The sequence below is a fragment of the Opisthocomus hoazin genome, chromosome 1 (genome assembly GCF_030867145.1).
Source record: "Opisthocomus hoazin isolate bOpiHoa1 chromosome 1, bOpiHoa1.hap1, whole genome shotgun sequence".
Taxonomy (NCBI): Eukaryota; Metazoa; Chordata; class Aves; order Opisthocomiformes; family Opisthocomidae; genus Opisthocomus; species Opisthocomus hoazin.
The window spans coordinates 100,988,353-101,012,986 of NC_134414.1; the positions used below are offsets into that span (position 1 = coordinate 100,988,353).

Here is a 24,634-nt window from a genome sequence, read left to right on the forward strand (position 1 = left end):
TGTTCCAGTGCTCCATCACCCTCAGGGGAAGAAGTTCTTCCTCATGTTCAGACGGAACTTCCTGTGCCTCAGATTGTGCCCATTGCCCCTTGTCCTGTCACTGGGCACCACTGAAAAGAGCTTGTCCCCATCCTCCTGACACCCACCCTTCAGATATTTGTAGGCATTTATAAGGTCCCCTCGCAGCCTTCTCTTCTTCAGGCTGAACAAGCCCAGTTCCCTCGACCTCTCCTCGTAGGGGAGATGCTCCAGTCCCCTCACCATCCTCGTAGCCCTCCGCTGGACTCTCTCAAGTAGCTCTTCATCTTTCTTGAAGTGGGGAGTCCAGAACTGGACACAGTACTCCAGGTGGGGCCTCACTAGGGCAGTGTAGAGGGGAAGGAGAACCTCCCTCCTCCTGCTAGCCACACTCTTCTTGATGCACCCCAGGATCCCATTGGCCCCCCGGGCAGCCAGGGCACACTGCTGGCTCATGGTTAACCTGTCGTCCACCAGCACACCCAGGTCCCTCTCCGCAGAGCTGCTCTCCAGCAGGTCCACCCCAAGCCTGTACTGGTGCATGAAGTTGTTCCTCCCCAGGTGCAGGACCCTGCACTTGCCCTTGTTGAACCTCATCAGGTTCCTCTCTGCCCAGCTTTCCAGCCTATCCAGGTCACGCTGAATGGCAGCACAGCCTTCTGGTGTATCTACCACACCTCCCAGTTTGGTGTCGTCAGCAAACTTGCTGAGGGTACATTCTAACTCTTCACCCAGGTCGTTGATGAAGAAGTTAAACAAGACTGGGCCCAGTACTGACCCCTGGGGGACACCACTTGTCACCAGCCTCCAACTAGACTCAGCGCCGCTGATGACAACCCTCTGAGTTCTGCCATTCAGCCAGTTCTCTATCCACTTCACCGACCACTCATCCAGCCCACACTTCCTCAGCTTCCCTAGGAGGATATCATGGGAGACTGTGTCGAAAGCCTTGCTGAAGTCAAGGTAGACAACATCCACGGCTCTCCCTTCGTCTACCTAGCCAGTCATGTCATCGTAGAAAGCTATCAGATTGGTCAGGCATGATTTCCCTTTGGTGAATCCATGCTGACTACTCCTGATAACCTTCTTTTCTTCCATCCTCTACTGTATGAACAATGCTTACCAGCCTTCCTTAACTTAAGCCCTTTTGTAATCTATCACATTTTCAGAATGTAATAAAAACAAAAAACCCAACCTCCTCTTAATGACACAAGGAAGCAAGTTAAATTCACTAATTTATCTGAAAACTTTGAAAAACTGGAATAAACATAACAAAATACACAAAACCTACTATACAAGACTTGTGCCCTCAGGCTTAAAAGGACGAGTAAGTTACAAGTCTAGAAACTCTCGCATCATATTTAGTTCAAATCTCACCCTAGGATTCTCCTCACAGTTCCTTGTACACCAAGGGGAAGAACACAGCATTCCCCTCACTCACAACTCATGGCTCAGGAGCAATAAGACTTCTTAGTCCCCCATTAAACATGTCTGACTACTATTTTCAACTGATGCGTTAATTTATGTTCCTTTAAAAAAGTGGTGGCTGGTCAGAAAATGAAACTAATGGTTTACCTTATCGTAGTTGCTGTGCATAGGGTCAAGTGCACTGAAGAAGAGACAAAACTGCTCTGTCTTTGATAATGAATAAGAAAATAAGCTTGCTCAGCTAAAAGGAACTGCCCAGATTCCTCTTGCCTTCACCACAGCTTCCACACTGGGAGACACAGCAGGAAATCTGAGAAAATACAGACTGGGAATCTGCTGATAAGAGCATGGAGAGATCACAGCTAAGCCTCAAAGGCAAGGAAGAAAAACATTACCTAGGGACCCAAAAGGGACTGCGCTGAGTTTCTTTTAATATTTTCAGTGTGTCAGTTAAAGGTTGATGAACTTTGGTATCTTCAAGCCTGAAGGAAAGTGCTTGACTTTCCACCATGCAGTTGGCAGAAGGAAATTTGTTAGAATTCTCTTCTATTTCTATTCCTGCCATGCTCAGAGTTTAATTATTTTCTTTTCTAGCACAACTTCGCTTTCTGGGTTCAAAGTCCTTTTTGTGTATTTGGGGCATTTATTTCAAGGAAAACTCAAGAGAAGATTTACTTCAGAGGCTTGGATGTCTTAAGACTCTCTAATACTGCTCAGTGATGCTCAGAAACCCTCAAACTTGAGCCAAAACCAGAACCAATGAGAAATATGTTTAAAGTTATTGCAGTGCTGCATCATTGTGAGACATTGAATGCTTTGGACCACTACATTATTTAATTGACAGTATTATTTGCTTAGGGAATTTTATTTTGTGGAATACTTCAAGGTCTTTCAAATAGAAATAAAAGTTACTATTTTTTAATATTTGCATCTCAACAACCTTTTGAGTATCTGGGAATTACAAAACATTAAGCTTTGTTTGTTAGGTGTTTTTTCTCCTGTTCATTGGTCGCATTGAACAGAAGGCTGTAAAAGAAAGTTTCCAAGAATGTCCTTAGCAATTTTGATAAAAAGTTCTGGCAGTGACTTTGCTAATCCCTCAAAATAACAGTTCTACCTTCTGGATTTTTTTTTACCTACAATCTTATGCTGTGTGTACTGCCATGTCTTTCATGCATGTACAAATAATATGCACTTGCATGAGGAAATGGCATAGTAGCAATACACTAACAGCATGTGACTGCATAAAAAAGTGATATAACAATTCCACAGGCATTTTTGTGAACACCTAAACTCTCTCTATGTGACTAAAAGCCCGAGTATCATTCAGAAGAGTTTTAAATTCAGATAAAAGATACTACATCAAGTAATATTAACCGATCTTTACAGCACACTTGTCCCTAAAAAGATGCATATTCTACCATATTTAAGCTAAATTTCTAACATTTGGGGAAAGTGTAACAGCACTCAATATTTATAATAAAAGCTTCTGTCCTCTAGAAACAGGATATAATCTCTTTTCATCATTGCAAATGCACCCATTTTAGTCTCAGCATAGATGATAAAGGAAGGATCTGAGTGAGTTATCCTACAGTCATACAATGTAAAAGCTCAGATTTCTCATGGTCTGTAGCAGTTACAGACACCATCTATAAATATAAAAATTAGAATGATGCATAAATATTAGGAAGCCAGGGAAAAAAAAGCAAGTTGACTAACCTGACTGGCTTTGTTTGTCTTTTAAGACTCCCTAAAGTATAGTTTGTTAGAAAATGCTGCTTACTGCCATAGAACTTTGAAGTAGACCCAACTACTTAGGTGAGACGAATCTCACCCTGCACCTTAAGTTACTATAAAAATATATACACATATGATTGCACAGGAAAGGTTACAATTCCAGTGATACAAGTAGAAGACTCTTCTCCACAGTAACAGTAACAAAATCCACACCAAACATGGTTCTGTGAGAAGACTGTGGTAACTGTGGATCTTACTGTAATTGCACATACGTTTTCAGTGTGCAAATGAGCAGTGACATTCTGCGCCATGCACACAACATTGTCTTCCTTGTATTTCCATAAGACTACCTTAAGAAAGGATCGCTGCAACGATTTGCAGTTCTCTTGGGGCTGACAACTCTGAAAAGTTGAAAACTGTGAGCTCTCACTATATTAAAGTAAAAAAGTCAGAATGCTTAGGACAGTCTTCTGCAGTCAGTACTAGTACATGAAATGTTTTTATAGTTAGTGGAATGACTTCTAAGGATGATACCAAATTAATTCTAAGAATATGGAGATAACCTAAGTAGCTTTCTGCCTAGGGAGGCAGATCTATTATTTGTCAGTTAGACATATTTGCCTTATACTGCAATAATTTGGGATTATTTCTTCATCCAGTGTGTAGTCAATGTTATCATAGGTATTTCCTGCAGGTTCTGTTACTGCACTTATGGAGAACGGCCATTCAGAATAGCTCTCTCTCACAGCTCAATTCTATCTACAGAGGCTTTGTGGTTCTCATACAGCGCCCTTAACATGACCTGAAGTTGGTGTGGACACTGTTCATCAAATTGCAAGTAGACAAAGATTTGGTAAAATAGAGCGCTGTTATTACATCCTGGCATCTATCTATTGTAATCTGGAGCAGGTGGTTTGGCTAGAGAAACTGAACTTTAGAGGTAGGTAGGAGTTGCTTACTACTCTCCAGCAGAGGAGAGAACAAAAGATAATAAAAGAGAATACATGAAATCTTCAAAATACTATTCCAAGAATTTCTACATATTCTCCAATAGTAATATGTCTCCACCACGAAACACCCCAAAAGCTTGCTTTTCCGAGGCTCAGCAAACAAGGCAGGTACAACTGACTGCCTCTCTTACGCAGCAGGCAGTAGAGAATTACTGGCTTCTTTTCAAGCAGCAGTGATCTGCGACAGCATATGGCTAAAAGAGTGTTCAGGTAACAAGACTTGGATCTTGCTGCAAAACACAAAAACTACATTCTGACAACAAACTGAGAGAGGGTAAAAGAATTCTTTTTTAAATTTTTTTAATATTGAAGATTACAAATGCCCATTTAATCTTGGTCCATCATAAACCCTCTTCTGAGCAATGAAAACTTGTTAGAGGAAGCCTGACCTTGTTTCAACACAAAACTATAAAACCATGACCTTTTTGCAAGTCTCCTGCAATTAGTATTCCAGGAAATGACTCTGCAGAAGACCTTATAACAACCATTATATTAATAGTGTATTTTTATTAAAGAGACACTGACAAAATCTAAACCCCTTAGATTTGCAGAACCATATAAAATTAAGTCCCTGACACCAGGCACTCATTGTAATCCTGTTCATTCTTATAAACTACCTTAATTTGGAGCAGCTTTTCAACTATTCTATATGTTGTGTAAACAGGTAAATAACTATGCCTTGAAGATTTTACAGTGGTTTTTAAATGAGTAAGCAAAGCTTGGCTGCTATTTACAATTTCTCTATATATCACAATTCAGTCCTTATGCCAGTCAATCTACAATCATCACAAGCTGATTTCTGCCAGCTTCGTCTCATGGCTGTCTTCTTGTTTGCAGCTGCTGGAAACGAAATTAAAAAACAATCCTGGCTTTCAGAAGGTAGGATTTGCATTTCACTTTGTTTATGAAGAGGTCTGAGGCTAGCACATACAGCAAGAACTGAAGAAAAACCATCAGAAATTGTTAGATTTTAGAGAGATCAAATATTAGAATCTCTAAATTAAGTCACTGAATACAATCTCATGAAAAACAAGAATGGGTACTATTACATAGTGCAGTTATTTTCAGAAAAAAAAATCTTATAAATATTGTGAGATTCCGGTAGAGCACATCTGGTGAAGTGACAAAAAGAATTTTACCAACTCTGTAATGTGAAATTCAAGTTTCATGAATTTTACTTTTTTTTTCATGTATGACAAATAAAACAAATATTCTTTGCTGCTGTTTTAAGACTCCAGTGACACTTATACATTTAAATGACCTATTTAGTGATAACTGTATCAATCAGTGCCTCCAGTAATTTTGTTTTGCTGGCATCTGATTACAATACCCTAAAACCACAAGGTATGAATTTTCAACATATTAGGTAATTAAGCACTATATCAAAATGCTGTGGAAATGAAGGGGTGTCTGTCAGCTGAGGTTTTCAAATCACAATCACATATACATTTGAAACTGCTCACTTTAGCCAAACATGAAAGTCTAGGTTCAATATCAGCATAATTATAAAATGATATGTTATGTTATATACAAGGCCAAGTTTGCCTTAGTAGCAGTAGACAAGAGTGAAAAATGTGTAAGAAAGAACACCTCTATTTCCTGTTGATCCTGTAAAGAAAATACTAAACATATGCTGTTTCTATCAAAGGTGAGAAAAGGCACTTTTACAGAGACGAGACCTTTCCTTTACTTGTGCTGTTGTAACTTCTTAGATTAAGCCAGCTGAGGACCAGATGCTCTCCATCACTTCAAACGACATCTGCAAGAATCACTGGAGTTGGGATGCCCCTAACCTCTGACAGCAATCTGCTGCTTTTTGCTTTTCGCTATATTCCAGAGCAACTACTGCTGTCAGGACAGACGAAGCCAAAGCATGTGTGTGTGTATATATATATATATACACATATATATGCATGTAATAGTTTAAAATAAGGTGAGAGATACATTTCACATATATATACAAAAATGTAATTTAAATTGAAAGGCAAGTAAGGAGTCTATCCTCCTCAAATTTGAGCTATATAGTGTTCGGTTACTTCTTCCTTCTTGGACAGAAACCAAACAGCTGAGTTTAGACACTCTAAATATACAAATAAGCTGCTACATGCATGCAGTTCTGTGAATGCTACTGTGAAGCAATTACGACAGTAGTAATATACACACACATACACACACAATACATATTTTTTATACATATATGTAGAACAAACCAGGAAGATTCTAAGGAGAGAACTAGAAAGATGGAGGTTTACGGAGACTACAGTGAAACTGCAGAAAGAAGGCAGTTGGTGTGATGGAAGGGTATTGGGATTTACAACCAAACAAAAGAAGGTAAAGAAGGTAACTATGGAATAGAAAAAGGGAAAGAAAGGCATAAAAAAGTCAGAGAAGAAAACCAAAGGAAATAGGCGCAGGAGAGAAAAACAGGGAGAAAGAAGAAAAGACCAAACAAAGAACGAAGGGGGAAAAAAATGGGAAAATGAGGTAAAGTGTTCCCAAACACAAGCAAGAATGCAGAGGAGAGTACTATATATGGAAATACAGCAAAGAAGGGGGTAAGGGGGACAGAGGGAAGGAGGGGAGGTGGGTGGAGAAACTGATGCTTGATTTTGAAGACAGTGTTTTATTTCGCATGCACAGGGGCACTGTCTGTATGCATGTCTCTAGCTTTCTCCTGTCTCCATACTTGGGAACTTCATACAAAGTTTGCCAATTCCTTTTCCCTGTTATCTCTCACTGTAAAAACTAGCCACAGATATGACAGAAGACAGTCTACTGTGGTGGTAAAGAAATATGCAGAGAGAAGGTATCGTCTTTCAGACCAGACCCGCACCTTAGAAGTAGCACTCTCACATGCAACTAAACCAAGAACTATTTTAACAAATGAATGACCTTCAATATTACTTCCTTAGATACTTTCTTCCTCATTGCAAAAATATATGGAAACCCTCTTCTGACCAGTATGAGGGCAGCACATCCTATGAGTCAGTAAGTTTACTGAAGAAAGTCTCTATGCACAAACAAAAACCAAAAATCAGTGGCAGAGGCTCTGTATGAGGTTTCTTTTTTCCCGTACAACTTTACAAAAATGATACTGTTGCAAAACTTTTGTCTAAAAATCCACTGAGTTCTTACTCTTGTATTACTGGGCAAGCATTTTGAGATGGGGAAATAGAAGGACAAGGAACTACATCCCTCACAACCTCTAAGATCAAAAAAATGAACCAAACAACAACAAAATCCATGACTTCGATCCGAAATGGAGACATGGACATGTGTCTTGCTGCCCTGACCCAGGATGGAAGAGCTGTTAGCCTACAAATCTTAAAATGCTTCAGGAAAACCCCACTTTTTATAGCCTGTATTTTCAGATGCTGAATTTGTTGGTTTTGAAACTGTTGTGGTTTGTACCAAAGGGTCTAGAATTTCACACCTTCTCTGTCTAGCACAGTCTGCAGGTTTTAGAAGTGCTTGCACTTTCAGTCTCTCACAAAGTGTGCAGCTAACTTGCAGCAGAACCCCCTCTCTATATGTCAATAATATTCCTTCATTAAGGAGACATATATTCAATAGTTATTTAAATCAGGTGTATGTATCACATCAACACAGAATGATCAAGAACGTTTATAGCAAGACAATAACATACGACTAACACTACAGTATATGTTTAATGTTAGGAGAAAAAAGCCCATTAGTCCACGAAAACATTAATTCTGGAACTAAAACACAAAACCAAACCATTTTATCCTTTATTAATTTAATGAAAATTAAGTTTTATTTCAGTTGTGTTGCAAATATTGAAAACCAAAACCCAGGTAATTTTAATACCGCCTCTAAACTAGAATCTTCAGAATTCCCTGGAAATCGTAGTGCTTCTGGATAATTACACTTCCAAAGTTACAGACAGATATAGTCAAAACCATACAGGCCATTTTTTTTTTTAACAGGCAGTATTAAAACTGAAAACAGCAAAGAGAAGAAAGCTGATTTTTAAACATGCAAAGACGCACAGCATAGCTGAATGACACGCCTTAAAGGAAAACAAAGGGATACCTACTTTCTGCTGCTAGAAGTCCTAGTAGGAAGGCAGCATTTGGACAAACAACAAACAGTATGAAGATTTCAGAACAAGCGATTTATAAAGCTGCAACCTAGCATGCTAGTTTAGCCACAAAATAGTATGACAAGAATCCCCCCCCCTTTTTTAAATATCGTTTCTATGTGCGAAGCAAATGGGACTTGTGCAATGGGATGGGAGGAAAACAAACACTTGGCATTGGGAAGGTAGCACATGTACGTAGTGTTAGGTATCTAGCATACCAGACTTTTTCCAACATTGATTAAATTATTATGAAAAACTCATGGACAAAAAAATGATTTCAAGTGAGAATATCGTAAGAGGTGAATGGACAAATTGCTTCAACACACTGCAAACGAAGTGTAACTTCATATTAATTAATATACTTGTATTTACTAACTAGAATTTAGCAATATTATATTTAAATCAATTTTTTAATGAAAGTTTCAGTGAGAACCATTATGAGAACCATTTGGAAATACAACCACTTTACTATTGATTTTAATTAACATTGACTTTATATACTTCTACATTTTTGTATTTAAACATATTAGAACAAAGATTAACTAGCTGAAAAATCATAAAGATAATAATAGGGTATTGGAAAGACTAAAACTCATGATCTCAAAACTGATAGTCAGTTACACCTGTAGATAAGCAATAAATAACAATAAATTACAAGGTGAATGTAATTTTTTTCCCAAACATTCATAGTTAAAAGTGTTACACAAGACCCTCTGCAAATATTTACAAAATCTTAGTGTTGTTATGCAAAAAGAGCACATTTTTTTTTCTTGCTCACATCAGAGACTGTCCATTTTCAAGATATGGGCTTATATTGCCCATATTTCATGGAATCTAAATCCCATAAAACTACTAACTGCTCACTAACTTGTGAGTTAAGCTAGTTCCATGTATATTGGAAACAGTGATCTTAAAACTTGGCTATATATTTTCTGTTTGATCCCACTCTGAAAGACTATCAGATTCAGCTTTTTTCTCATCATTATTACTTTCAAAATTGAAAATCAGGATCTCATACTATTAAAATGTTCTCATTTGATATGACAATATAGATTCTAACAAGATAAAAAAGAATTAAAATTTCAATTTACATACAGCAATCCTGAGACAAAACATCAAAATGCATTTATAAAAATGCCGTATGAAAAATGTGCCTTGCAGTTCAAGAAAACAAGCTAGAAACACTGATGTAGACTTAACGTGCCTGCTTTCTGTGTAATGCAAAAGCACTGCTGCTATGTTTATCACCTTACACCGTTACCACAGAGCTCAGCAAGCACATGATTTTTCAGGAAGTACTGCAACAGTGCTACTTGGTAGCCTAGTCTAAATAAGTACATTTGGTCAGTCAGTCTGTTATAAAATATGCTGCTATACTTTGTGGTTAAACTGTTCACAACATTATAAAATGCCTTACAGGAATTTAGAACTGTTTGCAGCGAAAAGCTACTCTAAAAACTTATTAGTCACGTTTCAGAATATTAGCACTATAAACTAAACAATTCAAGCAGGCATTATAGAGGTAAGTCCTTTAACCAAAAGCTAAGATTTGCTTTAATCTAAAAGTCAGTTATGCAAATTTCCAAAGACTATGGACTATCTACTGGCTTAACATTGACTCAGTAGTTCTGAAAATGTGGCTACAAAAAGATTTTTGGAAATACAAAGTTATAAAAAAACCTCTTAAATTTATTGGCTTTTCTAACTGTTGGCCTAAAAAACTAAACATCTTGAATCTACTTTAAACCCCAAAGCAAACTAAATGGACTTCCTGAATTCAGCTTCCCAAGTCAAAATGTGAAACAACTGCACAGCCTTTCCTTGGGCTGCTGTAGAATGAGGGGCTGCAGAAGCAACAGGAGGAAAAATGAAAAGATTTACATTGGTGATATTCATTCTTCAGCCTGAGGCATTGTCATCAAAACACTTGAAAATTATACGTCCATACTGTCTGTTAGGGGACAAATGGTCAGTATACAACACAAGCAGAGAAAATCCCCTGTCTTGGTCTAGTGTGCAATCAGGTGACAGGAAAGCCAGGGACAGCGGGGGAGAGGGGAGGGAGTAGGATGGGGAAGGGCAGCGGAGAGCAAACTGATCACGAATTTCTCTAGGACCTAATTAATTTCATGGTCCACTTCAAATACTCTCTACCGGGCCATTTTTTCTCGTGTGCCAGATTTAGCCTTTAGGGCTGCTGATTGCTAACGTCTAAATCATGTGTTTCAGTGTATTAAAAATACCCAAAACACTCACTGCCTTGGGAAATTGACATTTTATAAAGTCTTGAAGACAGGCAACCTGAAAGTCAAATGTTTTATATTCTAGCAAAAAACATTTGCAAGACACGTGATGTTTCAGCTGTTTAATGGCTTTACTAAGAAGTTACTGAACTCAGCCTATCAGCAGGAAAGTGATGTTTTAGTTTAATAAATATTTACCTAATTTTTCAAAACATTTTAAAAACCTTTATCATACGCTTTCAAAATTCAGCAAGACTGATTTCTGCCATGTTACCAACAGGATGATAGCAGGATTAAGTTAAGTCTTTCAGAGGACAGTTGCTGATGAAAGAGGAAATAGATCACCCAGAACAAGCTGTGAGAACCAAGAATTATTAACACCTGTACAAATGAAAGGAAGAAGTGTACCAAAAAACACCTGGATGACTTTAAATTAAATTTATCTATGTTCATTCCCACCTAACTTAGTTATGCAATTTACTGACCCTCATTGGAAAGCTCTTAGACAAGAACATCCTCTGTGATTCAGCATCTAAGAAAGTAATCTGACTTGGAACCTATCGTGCCTTCATATCCCAGGCTATTACTCTGGTAGTATAGGAAGATGCTCAACAGGTTCATCAATCCCAGGTTCACTGAACTCTGAGGAAGAACACCTCTAGATAAATCTGGAAAAAAGACAGAACTGAATTTTTCCATTTCTGTGTTTAGAAAGACCTGAAGGAGGACAGGATATACAATTTACATAACCCAATAGCATTTAAATTTCTGCACCTTTATCTCAGTAGGAGCTCCACATTTGGCCATTTCTGACAAATCATTTAATTTTAATGGTAAGCTTCATGAAATTTTATGGGAGGATTAAATAAGCAGCAACATTTAAAATATTAAATGCTCTTCATTAGAGTTTATGATCTGGGATAACATTATGAGATGTTCAGAAGGAAACTTAAATAACCTTAAGATAGTCAAGTTTCTACTGCAATTCAAGAGTTTTATGTCTAATTTCTATAAACTAGTTCAGCTTAGAATCAGCTGCACAAGATACAAATATTTGAAAACTATATTAGTATACTTCTGAAGAGGAAACAAAATAGATTTCTGTATCTAGCAATTTCAGAACCTGAAAGTTGCCATATCTTTTCTTGCAAGCCTCGGTGTTTATCCTGAGATATTAAATATTTTATCAGCTAATGTCATTGGTCAGGAAAACATAATGAAAACTACCCACTTAGTATGGTTTCCTGATCACTGTGATCTCCCATCAGTGAGATCAACAACGTTATTTCAGAAAATAACTACACTTTCTGAAGAAATCCAAGCTATTGTTTCAGTTATTTCAGAGATGAACACAAGATAACAGTGGATCCAGCACAGATATTCTGCAGAATTTACATGTGTACTGGACTCATGTATTCTGTGATCAGAAAAAATAGAACTTGTACCTTTGCTGTATACTGATATCTGCAATTACATCATTTTATGAGGAAGACACATGCCCTGCTGATGTGAGACTGAAACTGGAAAGAGGAACTGCAGTTTTTAGATTAGGAAAGTTGCTACTGCAAATCATGTTGGTGGCCTATTCGTGCCTATTCATTTTACTGAAATGGGGGAAGTAGCTGGAAACAAAAATTAAAGCACTGCAAGTAATTCTGGGTGAAGTAAAACCAACTTATTCTTTCTTTAAAAGAATATATGGATCCTTACTTACGAGTACATCAAGTATTCAAAGCTGGCTGCCTGAAGTTAAGCCATGAGGCTGTGATTACCCATTTGCAATAAATGATCTGAGATTCCCATTCACTTCTATGGAAATTACGAGCAGAGTGTATCTCTAAGGACGAAGCAACATTTTAATTTAAGTACTGAAACCTTAATTCCAAAAATTGAAATTTAAGAATTTCAACAGAAAAAAATTGCCCCCAATTCCTATATTAATGACATTGAAATAATTTACAAAAATTACTTGCTCATATGAAAGAGCAGAAAAGGAACACTTAACATATGCAGTCAATAAGTAATTTTCTCACCTGTAAAAATATTGGGAAAGAGAATTATCATACAGCAGCTCAGTACATTTAATTAAGTTCCTGAAATATCTTCTAGTAAAGTCAGTATACATCTAAAATATTCTGCCAGTACTATTTAGTTGTTTAGAAAAATAAAGTAGAGAGCCCTATTGGCCTTAGTTTTTCTTAAAAGTTCATTCAACTTGATCCTAAATCCTATTTTAGGTCAGATAGACCAACCTAGACTTTTGCACTGCAAATGTTGGGCATAATGTTATGTCACGATTAAGACACATAACTGGCTGTGTTAGTATAGGGACTGCCAGGTTATTTAAATTTTCTGAATATGGGCCGAGGAAAAAAGGACTGCTTGGAGTAAGATCACTGTCCTGCCCGAGGCCTAGCTATGTGCTCCAAGCACAGCAAAGGTATTATCCTCTCCTTTCAAGTATGCTGGGAGGTCCCTGAAGTGCATGTATTTCTCTCTGAAGATTTGTGGGTCTAATTAATAGTATCAGAAACACTGTCCAGTGCACTGTGAAGAGGAGACAATCATACTGTTCTCTAAAACAGGAGTTCAAGAAACTCTAGTACACAATGGTTTCTTTTCATAAATAACTATTAGTAATGTATGAGAGCCTTGCTCCTGCCTAAGAATTCAAGACAAAATTTCAATAAGCTTTTACACTCAAGTAATATAAAGAGAAATACGATGTTATAGCACTATTTGTAATTAAATGTACATACAACAAATAAAAAAATCAGACAGAATTTCTGTAGAAACTTACAACTGTGCAGACATTTTCTCTTCATCTTCTCCAGTCACTAACACCATTATGACTGAAAATTATTTATACTTTTACATTTAAATGTTACCTTAACATGCAACTTTATGAAGTAATAAGAAATTCGTGAATACTTGGTACTCTAGTCAATGTAGAATTAAGATAGGTTGACTGCAGTAAATATACTTTCTGTTAAAATACCTGAGGAGGTGGGGTCTTCAGAGAAGTCTGGCAGCTCTTCAGGGGGGTCACCATAGAAGGAGTTGAATTTGTGGCTTGACACAGCTGCTAGTACTGCCCCCTGAATAAAAATACCCACAAAGTCTAAATTACACAAAGAAGGATAATGAAACATTTCCAGACACCTTGGATCACTCAGTCTCCCAAGGTCTCTTGTGTGCTGATGTTCTCAGTGAAGAGTAAATTTTATATTCTTCATCTCTGCTTCACTGTTATCAGTGACCATATCTAACAGAAGAATTGGTCATACACTAACCTAATAAACAGTAAACATATTCTTTGTGAGGGGATTCAAGAGAACAATTCCTTATGGGAAAGCATTTTAAAATACTAAGTGTGAGGCATAAATTCCCATAGCATAATGTAAACAAAATAATTAATTTATTTCTCTTTCCCTCTTGCCTAGATTGGGTGGCTTAGCAAGTATAAAAATTTATTCTTTAAAGCAATGCAATATGTTATTTGAGAAATTGTCAGAATCTGAACCTGACAGCACTAGGATATTTGACATCCATAATTTATCTGTATGAAATCATAACAATCTCAGACTCTCAGAACGAATGTTATATGGGAAGTTACAAAGCCAGAAAAATGGTTATCTGCTTTGACATATACTTACTTGTTCAAGTAAACTACAGTTTAACCACTCAGGTTTTAAAGCCTTACAGTTGTGACAGCAGACAAAATGGTCAACAAATAATTTCAGAAAATATTCTGCAGAACAGTACTTTGGTAGAAAACACACAGCACAGCTACAAAAGCTCTCAGGAGACTAAATATAGTGGCCTCCCCAAGAAGAAAAATGGGAAAGATCTGAAACTGCATCTAGAGCAGGCAAACAGGTCATTTAAAAATATACTAGCTAACATTTTAATGAAAGCATTACCTGGACATACAAACCACCTAGGAAAAAGTGCTGTTTATCATGAACTACAGCAACTGTTACATCATAATCAGTTGTTCTTGCAGCTACTTTACACTTTTGCAAAGCAGCAACCCAACATGTACATCTGATAATATATATATATCTGATCATATATATATCTGATCTATAAAAAAACCTCATGAATTGTAATGCTGCACATTTCTGCTAAAATTTTCTCAACCTTTCAGTGAATTTAAAAATGTTTCTGTTAAGCTTTCTAAGATAGGAACTGAAAGGAAACCATGCTGTTTTGGGCTAAAATGTTAACATTCTTTTCTATACAGCTGAGAAATAATCTTGTGTATAGTTAAGCATAAACTGGATAAATACATCCTTGGTCTTCTTGAAAAAAGACATTAAAACATTATTATGTTCCTTTCATTATAAATGTAACATAATAATAACAGAAGCCATTGTACGATTCTCTCTTCTCCAATAATTCATATTACACAGAATTACTGAATTAATTGAAGATGAAGACCTCATACACACCTTTGCTGATACCAGAGAATTTGTGCTGAAATTTAGTTTGAAAATTGTACACTAAGAAAGAAAGGATGAACACACTTAATAAGCATCATTGCACTAAATGATTGTGAAGGCCTGTTTGAACTTTTTATTTTATTTTTGACTTCAGAGCATAGATTTCTCTTCGCACTTGTGAAATTGTATTGGGTTTGCGTGGCAAGGTTTTGGTAGTGGGGGGTGAGGAGCTACAGGGGTGGCTTCTGTGAGAAGTTGATAGAAGCTTCCCCTATGTCTGATGGAGCCAGTGCCAACTGGCTCCAAGATGGACCCGCCAATGGCCAAGGCCGAGCCCATCAGTGACAGTGGTAGCACCTCTGGGATAACATATTTAAGAAGGGGAAAGAAACCTGCTGCATAACAGCATCCAGGAGAGAGGAGTGAGAATATGTGAGAGAAACAACTCTGCAGACACTAAAGTCAGGGAAGAAGGAGGGGGAGGAGGTGCTCGAGATGCCAGAGCAGAGAGTTTTCCCCTGCAGCCCATGGAGAAGACGCTGGTGAGGCAGGCTGTCCCCCTGCAACCCATGGAGGTCCATGGTGGAGCAGATATCCACCTTCAGCCCATGGAGGACCCCATGCTGGAGCAAGCTCCTGACAGCACCTGTGGCCCTTTCGAGAGAGGAGCCCATGCCGGAGCAGGTTTGCTGGCAGGGCTTGTGACCCTGTGGGGGACCCATGCTGGAGCAGCCTGTTCCTGAAGGACTGCACCCTGTGGGAAGGACTCACATTGGAGCAGCTAGTGGAGAACTGTCTCCCGTGAGAGGAACCTTCAGGCTGGAGCAGGGGAAGAGTATGAGGAGTCCTCCCCCTGAGGGACAGGGAGCGGTAGAGACAATGTGTGATGAACTGACTGCAGCCCCCATTCCCTGTCCCCCTGCACTGCTCCTGGGTAGGAGGGAGAGAAAATTGGGAGTTAAGCTGAACCTGGGAAGAAGGGAGGGGTGGAAGGAGGTGTTTTAAGATTTAGTTTTTATTTCTCATTATCGTACTCCAATTTGATTGGCAATAAATTAAACTAATTTCCCCAAGTCGAGTCTGTTTTGCCTGGGATGGTAATTGGTGAGTGATCTCTCCCTGTCCTTATCTCGACTCACGAGCCTTTTGTTGTATTGTTTTCTCCCCTGTCCAGTTGAGGAGGGGGAGTGACAGAGCAGCTTTGGTGGGCACTGGGCGTCCAGCCAGGGTCAACCCACCACAAAAATGAATAAAGTATCACACAAAATTCAAGTTACACAGTTATATTTTTTTAACACTACATTCATTTTACCTTTAGTTTTCGTCTTGCATTGAATTTTCTCAATTGTTCTACTGTTTCTGGAAGATGAATCTTGTATGCATAGCGATCTCTCTCCTTAAAAAAGCCCCCAAAAAGCAAAACAAAAAAACATTAAATACAAGCTCTTAATAGTCTCTTGACGTTAAGAAACTAGACAAGAAAAACTAGTAAGTATCCTAAGGAGAATGAGGATTTGTTGCAACTAAAGGAAAACTTCAAGAAACTGAGAGGGATTAAAATATTTTGAAAGAACCCTTAACTTGGGCTAGGGATATTTTCTTTTTGTAATTTTGTTTCCTACTATGTAGTAAGACCCTAGCCTTTTCTTTTACTGCTGTGTTGTTAGTGAGTTTGTGACTAGCATTGAACTTTGGAGCTGGCAAGAACAAAGTAGTCCTGCTTCTTGGGATTCACAAATTCCAGTGAAGCAATGTTTTCAAGCACTCTTTTAAGGGGTGCTTGATACTTCAGGTAAGCTTGGGAAACAGAGTACGTGTCCAACAGAGCAGGAAGTGCCAGTTTGATGGCTGGTGACACCAGGTTCTAGCTTAAAGGAAGAATTCTCCATTGTAGACACAGACCAAAAATTTGCCAACGAACAGCGGACAGTGGGGCAGAACTTGCAGCAGGTGACTACTTTCCTCCCCTGCCCCAAAGCATCACAGAAGCTACATACACTTTTTAATTTAATGTAAATGTTTATCACATGCACCTCTGAATCAGAGTGAAATCACTGGCAGAAGTAATTCAGTCTCTCTATGGCACTAAAGATTTCTCTGTCTTATGGTGTGTTTGGCTGCTATCTATAAAAGGTTTAGAAGAAAATTCTAAGTCAACAGGGAAGGCAGTTCATTGTAGGCAAAAATAAGAGAGGACTGACTGACAGAACAAAGGCGTAAGCTTGGAAGCAAAGTTTTCTCAAACTAAATCTTCTCTCTCCTTGCTTGTCTTTCAAGAAATAACAGTAAGATCAGAAAGGCACCACAGACATCAAAAGTGCTACGCTACATATGCAGAACTTGCACATTCACATTACGGAATTACCTTTTAAAAAGCCAAATTTTGTTGCTCAAACAACAAAAATGGCAAAGTTTTCTGCCAAAGCAACCCTTAACAGAACCCTTGCTCTGGCATCTAAATGTGGGTAAGTTCACAAAGCGAGGAAAATGTCAAATTACAAGCAGGTAAAACCAGATCACCTTGTGTTTACCACACACTCACTCACTAGAGTATGATCATTTGGGATTCCCAAACATGGTCTCCATTACTATGCTCTTTGAAATATTTTATGCACTATGTCTGCCCCAGACGAAGAGACAAAACTTTGGCTGCTTTCGAGTGGAAAGGTTTGAACCCACAGTTTCCTGATATTCAGTAGAGTGCCTTAACCACTGTCATTACCGAAAGGTGCACAATCCTCACAGAATCACAGAATCACAGAATAGTAGGGGTTGGAAGGGACCTCTGTGGGTCATCTAGTCCAACCCCCCTGCCGAAGCAGGGTCACCTACAGTAGGCTGCACAGGATCTTGTCCAGGCGGGTCTTGAATATCTCCAGAGAAGGAGACTCCACAACCTCCCTGGGCAGCCTGTTCCAGTGCTCCGTCACCCTCAGAGGGAAGAAGTTCTTCCTCATGTTCAGACGGAACTTCCTGTGCCTCAGTTTGTGCCCATTGCCCCTTGTCCTGTCACTGAGCTCCACTGAAAAGAGCTTGGCCCCATCCTCCTGACACCCACCCTTCAGATATTTGTAGGCATTTATAAGGTCCCCTCGCAGCCTTCTCTTCTTCAGGCTGAACAAGCCCAGTTCCCTCAACCTCTCCTCGTAGGGGAGATGCTCCAGTCCCCTCTTTTCATAAGACAGACCATTCTGCAGCTTGGAATCTAAGAGTCAGAGCCAGAAAAAGACAGAGAACTGGAAGAATGACTCCATTCAGTAGTAGTTAGATCACTTACTTGGAGGGAGAAGAACAACACACGAGCCTGCTCTTCCCAGGTTCTTTTTTTATGTTTGGTTTTTTTTGTGTGTGTCAATATTTGTCTAATGTAGAACATATACAGCCCAGGAGCAAACACCAGAATAGCACCCTTCCCAAATAAGTGCCCTATTTAAGTTAATGATATTATGACACTCTCTACCCCGAGCGCACACTAAAGAAAAGAAAAAGAGGATAACAAAGAAAAATAGTTAATTCATCAGTTTCTACCAAAGAAAATACAATGCTCTGAACCAGTACTGGACACCTTTTAAACCTGCAACACACCCATCATTCTCCAACTCCAATATTTAGCACAGTCTATTAATGAGACTGCTCAGAAGCTAGGTGTATGTTCTCCTGCTCATGTTGTTAATCTTCAGTGTTCAGCAACTACTCTTCCACTGGCTCAAACTGTGTTGTAAATTCTGCCACTACTGAAAAATTATTTGATTACCAAATGCCATATAATTTTATGCAGTTACAGTGGCCTTTGAGCAATGCATCACTACATACTTCCTTCACTCTGGTGGGATATTTCAGGAATTTAATGGAAGAAAGCAGCACAGTTAAGCAGCATAATGTACTGCAATAAACTGCATGGCTACATGCATAATAGGAAAGAGATCTAGAAAGGACTAAGCAAAGAAGAGATCAGAAATTACTCCTCCGGAGTTTGAGAGCCACAGAAAGACACGAATACCTTCTTCAAGCTTTATTCTATGCAGCCCTACTCCCTATACTCTGGTGCTGCTGAAGATGCCTAAGTGAGTTTGCTTTTGCTGTTAAGCAAGAGTTCATGCCTGGCAATTATCAAAATCTCAGGCTCTAACGTTACAAAGCATTTAAAGCATATTATCACACATTTAGTACAATGTCACATCTACTTTGAAAAGTTCAAACAACAAACCAATAAATCTTTTTCCCTTCTGAAGAGGAAACTGGTACGTAAACAGCTGCTTTTACTACCTTTAACCAGGGATGATTCAGTGCTTCATATACTGTTATCCTTTCTGCTGGATCCAGCATAAGCATGCGGCGTACCAGATCTTTGGCACTTTCAGAAATATGGCTCCATTGCCTAGGATTCATCTGATTACCAGCAGGAAAAAAGAAATTAAAATAGTAATAAGAATATAGAAAGGAACCTATTTTTTATGTAAAGTATTTGCAGAGATTTAACAGTGGTTGGTACTTGTAAACATTTTATCATCATAAACGTAAAAGGAATTTTCTGAAGTGTTTTAATAACTTACAAAATTGTACACTAGTTACTATTGAAATAGCATAAAAAAATTAAAACACTGAGCACTGTATCACATAAAAGCTGACATATCCTTGGACATACCCAGTATAATTTTCTACCTATGCTACACTTTGTTCAGATAAAAGTGACCCTTCACTAGAAAAAGAAAAAATAATTAGGCTTTGTCTGATAGTTAACTATGCATATGATAAATGTAGAAAACAAATCTACTCCTGAAATCAATATAAGGAACGGCATGAAAGTCTTATCTATACTAACCCACAATTTCATGCCAATGATGCTGAGTAAGAAGGAAGTCAGCTAATGCCTGTTGTGAACTACTCTGGTCCTGTCCCACAAGTATCATGGACAATGGCTCTTCCCAATAAATTCCTTTAAACTTTACAACAGTTAAGCATCTTCAGCCACTCAGGTAGGACAGCATACTGACATGTGATCAACAATAGAAGAAATTGCAACACATGTTAGAGCAGAACTGTCTCTTTACAAGACAACAATGTGAAGGATATTTTCATCTTCTGCATATGCAGGTTTGTGTCCTACTAGTCAAGATGACGGGCACCCGATAAAACTGTTCTAAAGAAAGAAAATTCCTTCTGTGATAAAGGATTCTATCCTTAAGCTATTTCTAGTGTTTCTTTAATTTATGAAGAACTTAAGTTTTATTTAGATGTTACCTTGCCAATTTTACAAGGTACTAAATAAAAATTCAAAATCTTCATTTGAAGAGGTCCATTTTATTTAAAATCAGTCTTTATGAAAAAATAATCGCTTTAAATTGGAGCACTCAGGAACTTTTTCTGGCTATGAAACGCACATTTATAGTTGTGATTTGTCATTTCTTTTTCAGCTCTAATGAAATGAAGATAATTGCAAATTTGCAGCATGACTATTTTGAAATCCTTGTACTATTTTCACTGAGTAGACACATTATCATGGAAACAGGAACAGAAAAGGAACTGAGAAGACACAATGCGCTGGCCATGACTTTTTTTTTAAACAAAGAAAAGTTAACTTGTATGTTTCCAGAAGGTTTTAGCAACTTAAGAGATTCCATAAAGAAATCTTCCATGAAGTGAAACTGGAATGTCTACCAGTCTATGCAATCCCAAAACTAGTGCCATGAAGAAATCCTGCTGTTTCTAGGAATATAAAGAATGAAGAACGTGCTCCTGATCAAGTGCAGTACCACTGCTGTCACTTACATTTTAGCAGAGTACTATTAAGGTCATATAATAAAATACTTCCTAAACCATATTACAGACTACCAGACAGTTTTAGGAGTTTCCACTCTTAATCTGCTAATACACATTTCACGTGTGACCTTGGTTGCAAAGTAGAACAAAACTGATCTTATACACGACCACAAAACTAGTGAAGTCAAAGCTTTAAATTTGCCTCCATAACGGCTCTAGGATGCTTATATTGTGAAACATGCTTATCTTGCATGCACGCCAATTTGCTTTCAGTTGCAAGTGGCACCTTTCAAATCATTAGCTGTACTTTACTGCAAACTGTACTAAAAAGAAAAATGCATAGCTACATTTTTACATTAACAAGCATTTTGTTTTAAATCAAGGCAATATGACGACTAGCCTTTATGACAGTTCTTTTATTTGATTAAAAACTTTAAAGAACCTATAAAACTAAGGTAACATACAGTATGTTCTACTTCACAGCTAACCTTCTGTAATCCTACCGAGCTCCATGTACAATTAGGGGCTAGTTGTTGCACCCATTTATTGTTTCAGCTGAGTAAATATTTTTGTATTTAAATTTCTAACATTTACACGAAACACAACAGGAACAAGATAGACTGGAGAGGGAAAATAATCTCTCTCCCTGTGTAACACAGACAAGATTTCTGTAAGCATGAAATTTAAATCAGTCTAAATACAAAAATCAACTTCCATAAATTTTACCAGCAAAGCTCATCTCACTGAAAAAGGACTTGGGAATACTGTTATTTACCTTGTATTTTCCTTTAATAATGCCTTCAAATAATCTTTCCTTTGTTCCATAAAAAGGCAAACAACCGCTTAGCAGGATAAAAAGGATCACGCCACAGCCCCAAACATCTACAGGCTTCCCATAAGGTTCCCTTTTTACCACTTCTGGGGCCATAAAATGAGGTGTTCCTACACGTCCTAAATAGAAATAAAAACACAATCAAGTCAAAGTGATGTGTGTCAAACATGGAAATGAAGACTGTCACTGCATTAAACTAATACAGTTTCAGTAAGTTCTGTTCATGGGTTAAACTGTTAACACAATTCTTTTTTTTTTAAGTTTAGTATTTATTAAATATATCCAGTGAGACAAATCAGTAGTTTCCCTTTTGCTTGGTTTATACTTTTATAAAGCGAGGAATGTTCTGCCCTACCCTGCAGACTGTGAAACAAGATGTACAGAAAAGTACTAAGACGCGTCAGTGATACATGCCACATAAAAGTAAAAATATCAATTTGGACAACTTTGAAACAGGAATTTTTTATCCAGAGAGCATGTACAAAGATATTGTAGAGTTCTAGTCTACATTGCTTACTGGAAAAAGCTCCCTCTAATTGGCAAGAGCATAGTTGGGTCTGATGCTCTGCTTAAACCTTAGCCAGTCTACTGAAACTGCCAACAAGAATGCAAAATACCAGCAAATGTGTTGTTCATTTATTTGAAGTAGGCAGCATCTTCCTGCAGATAAAAAGACAATGCTAATTTGTTTCACAGAGTGCTTTCAAAGAGTGCCACACAGTAACGGTTCTGGGACAGTACTGATTTTGGATTGGTAATGAACGTACACCCTTGGAAACAAAAGATAATTAGTACCAAGTTATCTTTTGAGTGGATACACCGCTTAGAATTACTTCATTAAATTTCTGTGTAACACACTAAGCCGAATAAAAGCAACAAAAATTTTATATCTCTCTATAAATGTTTCATATTGCAAAGAGGTTTGTTTCCACTGCAAAGGATTTGCAAGAATTAAGCTTTGAATGCTCAGGGCATCACTGACACTTATAAATATTGTAGTCTTTGGCCTACCCTGGTTCCACCAAGTGCCATCAGAATGAAAAACCTCACGACTGTGGCAAACTGTACCACCACTTGTACCACCTTCATAAATTATTTTTGCTCACTGATACTACAGTGGACTTCAAAGGCTCCATTCAAGGCTTGCAGCATTTTTGCGCTGGCTAGGAGAGTTTACAATGCAGTCTAGAGAATCCGAGGTGTTCGCATGGCACGTACTTAATCCAGTCTTCTCTTGTAAAGAGACTTTTGCTAGACTAGCCAATCCTGCTCACCATTTGAATGCAAGTTAGCAAAGTCACAGCACTGGTAACAAACACCTAGGAGACTTTCTAGCAGTAGCTTACTCAGTAAAGACCATCCTTCATTTATATCACCTAATACAGGAATACGCTCTAACCATGCTCTGCTGACTAGTCCCCACTCAGTCCTTCTTGCATCTGCAAGGATTAGAAAAATGTCAGAAAGATGGGACCTAAGATGCTGCAAGTCCAGCTCATCCCTCATATCGCTGGAGGAAGAAGAAGGATATTTACCAGGAAATGATAATAACTCTGGACAGAGAAAGACAGAGATAGACAAGGAGAAAGATTACTAATTCTTCTTGCTGGTTATACACAATTTATGGGCTTATGACGTATCTTTCAGCCTAGCTCAGAAACCTCAAAGCCAAATCTTCCAGCTCACAAATCTGAGGGGAAGAATTATCTCCTTGGATGACCCAAAGTCTCTCTTTTTAAGATGCCCAGTGACAGGGAAGGAAGATGGAAACTATATATATCCAGTATACACAAGTTGCTGAGAAATCTGGGGGTTTTGCCTTCCTTTTTTTTTTTAATTTAATGTGCCTACAAATCTGTCTATAAGGGTTTCCTAACTTTTTTCCCCCTAAGATGCCATCATTTGTGATGGCTAAAGCATCAACAGTTCCAGCTCTGTAGCAGGCTATGCACGTACATAAGCAGCAACACCTGCCCGTTCAAACAGTATTTGTGTATCACTTAGACTGCTCATGTGACATTAGTGGTCTGCATACCACAGTCTGGAAACGTTTAGTACAGAAGACATCATGCATGACCGCAGAGCAGCCTAGCTTACCTAAGTCTGCTTATCTCAGTGGTAAACTTCCTGGCATTTGGGTGCAGAGGAACCCATTTGCAATTCTGGAACCGGTGTAACCTCTCTTATACATTGAAAAAACCCATTTGTGGTAGTTAAGCTTGTTCAGATCTTTTTTATCAATATGAACGGAAAATCTTACATACTTTGAAGATTCTGCCTTCCTACCAGGCTTTCTAATTGCTGTTATGAAATCTGGGAAGTCTAGAAAAAAGTGATTATTCAAAACACAAAACAGCAGAAATCACTAGAAAACCAGATATCACAAGGACAAACAAAGCTATTTAAAAGAGGCATTAAACTTCAGGGAGATACACAGTCGTCTGGATCAAGTAGTTAACAAAACTACGGATCTGATGTAATCTAAGTTGATTTAATGTGTATTTCCAATAATTATGTGCCACTCCTCTCAGCTTGGGACCTTCTTTGTGTTTTAAGTAAACAATTACAGATGAACATGGTAAAAAAAAGACCATGCTATGAGAAGTAGACCTAAAGATTTGGGCTTTGGTTTGTTTTTTTTTTCTTCCATTTTTCCTTTTTTTTCTGAATGCATATAAGCCTGCTTGGGCATTTGCAGTACAGTGAAGGCCAACCTATAGAACATTTTGTTCTGAAGAAAATGTGTCCTGGAAAACAGTTACCCATCCTACATCTTCTGTGGCGTAAAATAGCATATCTAGCAGCAACCCATGCTACAAAAGCAACACAATAGCATTATTGGGTCTAGGTGTTTAGGTGTCAAGGTGCTAGTGGTGGGGGGCCGCAGGGGTGGTCTCTGTGGGGAGAGGCTGGGGCTGGTTCAAATGGACCTGCTGCAGGGCAGAGCTGAGCCCAGCAGCTAGGATGGTGGTGCCTCAGGGAAGGCGTCTGTAAGAAAGGGAAAAACATTGCCCACAGTGAGGAGTAAGGGAAAAAGTGTGAGAAACAACCTGCGAGCA

The 24,634-nt window shown here is 38.3% G+C and overlaps 1 protein-coding gene across 8 annotated transcripts in view; it reads right to left on the reverse strand.

The window, feature by feature from the left end:
* The window catches only part of CASK (calcium/calmodulin dependent serine protein kinase), a 227,804-nt gene that overhangs the window by 66,529 nt on the left and 136,641 nt on the right, over positions 1-24,634 (reverse strand). For 5 of the 8 annotated variants that reach the window (XM_075430791.1, XM_075430782.1, XM_075430838.1 and 2 more), the window contains exons 7-11: positions 21,519-21,694; positions 19,250-19,372; positions 16,296-16,379; positions 13,537-13,636; positions 8,251-8,268 (exon numbers count right to left, since the gene is read on the reverse strand). In XM_075430791.1, coding sequence (XP_075286906.1) covers positions 8,251-8,268; positions 13,537-13,636; positions 16,296-16,379; positions 19,250-19,372; positions 21,519-21,694 — 501 coding nt within the window. The remainder of the gene's footprint in view (positions 1-8,250; positions 8,269-13,536; positions 13,637-16,295; positions 16,380-19,249; positions 19,373-21,518; positions 21,695-24,634) is intronic. The other 3 variants (XM_075430844.1, XM_075430829.1, XM_075430802.1) reach the window with 1 other exon arrangement.